The sequence below is a fragment of the Solanum stenotomum genome, unplaced genomic scaffold (assembly GCF_019186545.1).
Source record: "Solanum stenotomum isolate F172 unplaced genomic scaffold, ASM1918654v1 scaffold21728, whole genome shotgun sequence".
NCBI classification, from domain to species: Eukaryota; Viridiplantae; Streptophyta; class Magnoliopsida; order Solanales; family Solanaceae; genus Solanum; species Solanum stenotomum.
Genome location: NW_026026671.1, coordinates 1 through 2341, shown reverse-complemented (window position 1 = coordinate 2341; position 2341 = coordinate 1). Strand labels below are relative to the sequence as shown.

Here is a 2341-nt window from a genome sequence, read left to right as displayed (position 1 = left end):
TAAAAACTCAGACGACATGGAACAATCTGCAAACATTAAAAAATGTGGTGATACATTTTTTTTTTTTAATTTTCAAAGCAACACCTATCTAACAACAAACTAACACATATCGACACAATTTTGTAACCATCTGATAACATGTACTAGGTACATTAAAAGTATCAATGATACAACCATTCACAAAAATCCAAGATTGATATTAATATATATTAATGTATCATCCACATTGGTCTTGATCAAAACAAGTAATTTACATATCTTAACCATTACACTATTTATATGTACAATACACACAATAATAACCTGATACATTATACAAATCTGGGACACACACACTCGATATTCAAAACGTATCTGATATGTCTCAATTGTTAATCCATTTATTACATGTATCATATACAATTTACTATGATGATACATTTTTATACAAATCACATCTGAATACAAAATAATGACCACATCATAATATCTAGATACAAAATTACAATACACGCGGGTCATTCACAACTAATGTATCATGACTTTCATATTCACATCAAAACGACAAAACAAAACTATAACAATGATACATTAAAAAAAAACTATATACCAATGGTGGAGAGGGCAGAGAGAAGGGTGGAGGAGGTGATTGAACGACCGGAGATGGATAATGAGATAATACAAAAGATAATTCCTTCGTCGGATAAAAAATCAATGAATTAATGGCACAAACACCATATGGCAAATCAACGTATCTTCTTATATATCCATATCCCTCCACTCCCCACGATGTACCCTATGAGTTCTTGATTATCCAGTAATCATCATATTCCTAATTTTTGCTTTTATCGCAACCATTTGGTTTGCATTCTCTTTCTTCCTGATTTTCCATCAAAGTCCTTGTTATTTATCAATTGAGCAACTTTTTCCAACTTGAGAAATATAAATCATTATTGCATCATCAATTATTTCAATCTTCAGTGAACACCTCACAGACCCATTATCTTTCTTTCTCTTCCATATTNAAAATTAGTTTTAAATTTTTAAAAGAATCATGTAAGGGTATATATATGATTTTTTTGGCCAAATTCAAGGTATATTTTAATCTTTTTCATACAAAAATTATTTTTTGACTTCTTTGATTATTATTATTTGAGTTTCTTATTCTATTTTTTCTTTCATTCTTTAGTGTAAAGAAAAAATTTAAAACTAATTTTTTTGCGGCTATATTTTAAATTAGTTTTTGCATTTGTAAAAATAAAATAAAGAATGGGGCATCTATAATAAATTTTACAAGAAAATTAGTGAAACATAAATAAATTTGACTATATGGATTTAAATTAGTCGTTGAAACAAAAAAGTCAAAAAAAAATATGTGTGAGGAGGATCAAATATACCTCATATATGGATTATATTTTTTTCAAAAAAATTAAATTAAAAAAAATTGGTTGGTAGGCGTAGGTCTAAATATCACTCAATATTAGGAAATTGTGCTACTTCACTGCCTGCTCTGCTTCTGGTGCTGCTGCCTCACTTCACAGAAAAATCACTTTCTGCTTTGCTCTTTTCACTTGACAGAAAAACATCCGGCGGCAATGTTTCCGTTTGTTTCTTTTCGGGATTGGATTCATCAGGCGGTTCACATCATTCTTCTCAAATTCTTCTCCTGGTATAATTTCATCTTCACTCCAACTTGTACAACAAGTGATTCCGAAATTCCAAATGAAATCATAACAGACATACTCTTGAGGCTGCCCCCCAAATCTCTCTTGAAATGTATGTCCGTTTCTAAATCATGGCATCAACTCATATCTAGCCCTGATTTGGTGAATACACATCTCAAATTAAACTCAATTCATAGAGTTCTGTTTCCAGGCATCAATGGAAATTTCAACTTTAGTTCTCTCGTCCCTTCCACTGTTCAAATGGGTTCTATCGCTTTAATATCTTCCGTTGTGGGTACTGCCAATGGGCTAATTTGTCTGTACAATTACAAAGGGGAGATATATATATGGAACCCCACCATTAGCAAGTCAAAGAAACTACTTAATTTGCCATGGGATTCCTCTTTCTATATGAAATATGGTTTTGGATATGATGAATCACGTGATGATTACAAAGCTCTGTTTATTGATGATGAATCCGACCTGACTTATGTGGTCAACATTTATAGTTTAAGGACGGATTCATGGAAAACACTCCATGACCAGCTTAAGGGCGTCTTTCTAATAAATCTTCCGGCTAAATTTGTCAACGGGAAGCTTTATTGGACTGCATCTACGAGTTTTTGTGACATCAATGTGCGCAAGATCATTTCGTTTGATGTAGCAGCCAAGACATGGGGTAGCTTGGAGCTTCCCAT

General features: G+C 32.2%; 1 protein-coding gene across 1 annotated transcript; it reads left to right on the top strand.

The window, feature by feature from the left end:
• Positions 1 to 1574: 1574 nt before the first annotated feature.
• Positions 1575 to 2336, top strand: LOC125851035 (F-box/kelch-repeat protein At3g23880-like; the record flags this gene model as incomplete). The annotated part of the gene is made up of 1 exon (XM_049530828.1): positions 1575 to 2336. A coding segment is annotated over exon 1 (762 nt), but the record flags the coding sequence as incomplete, so codon positions are not given.
• Between the last annotated feature and the right edge of the window lie 5 nt (positions 2337 to 2341).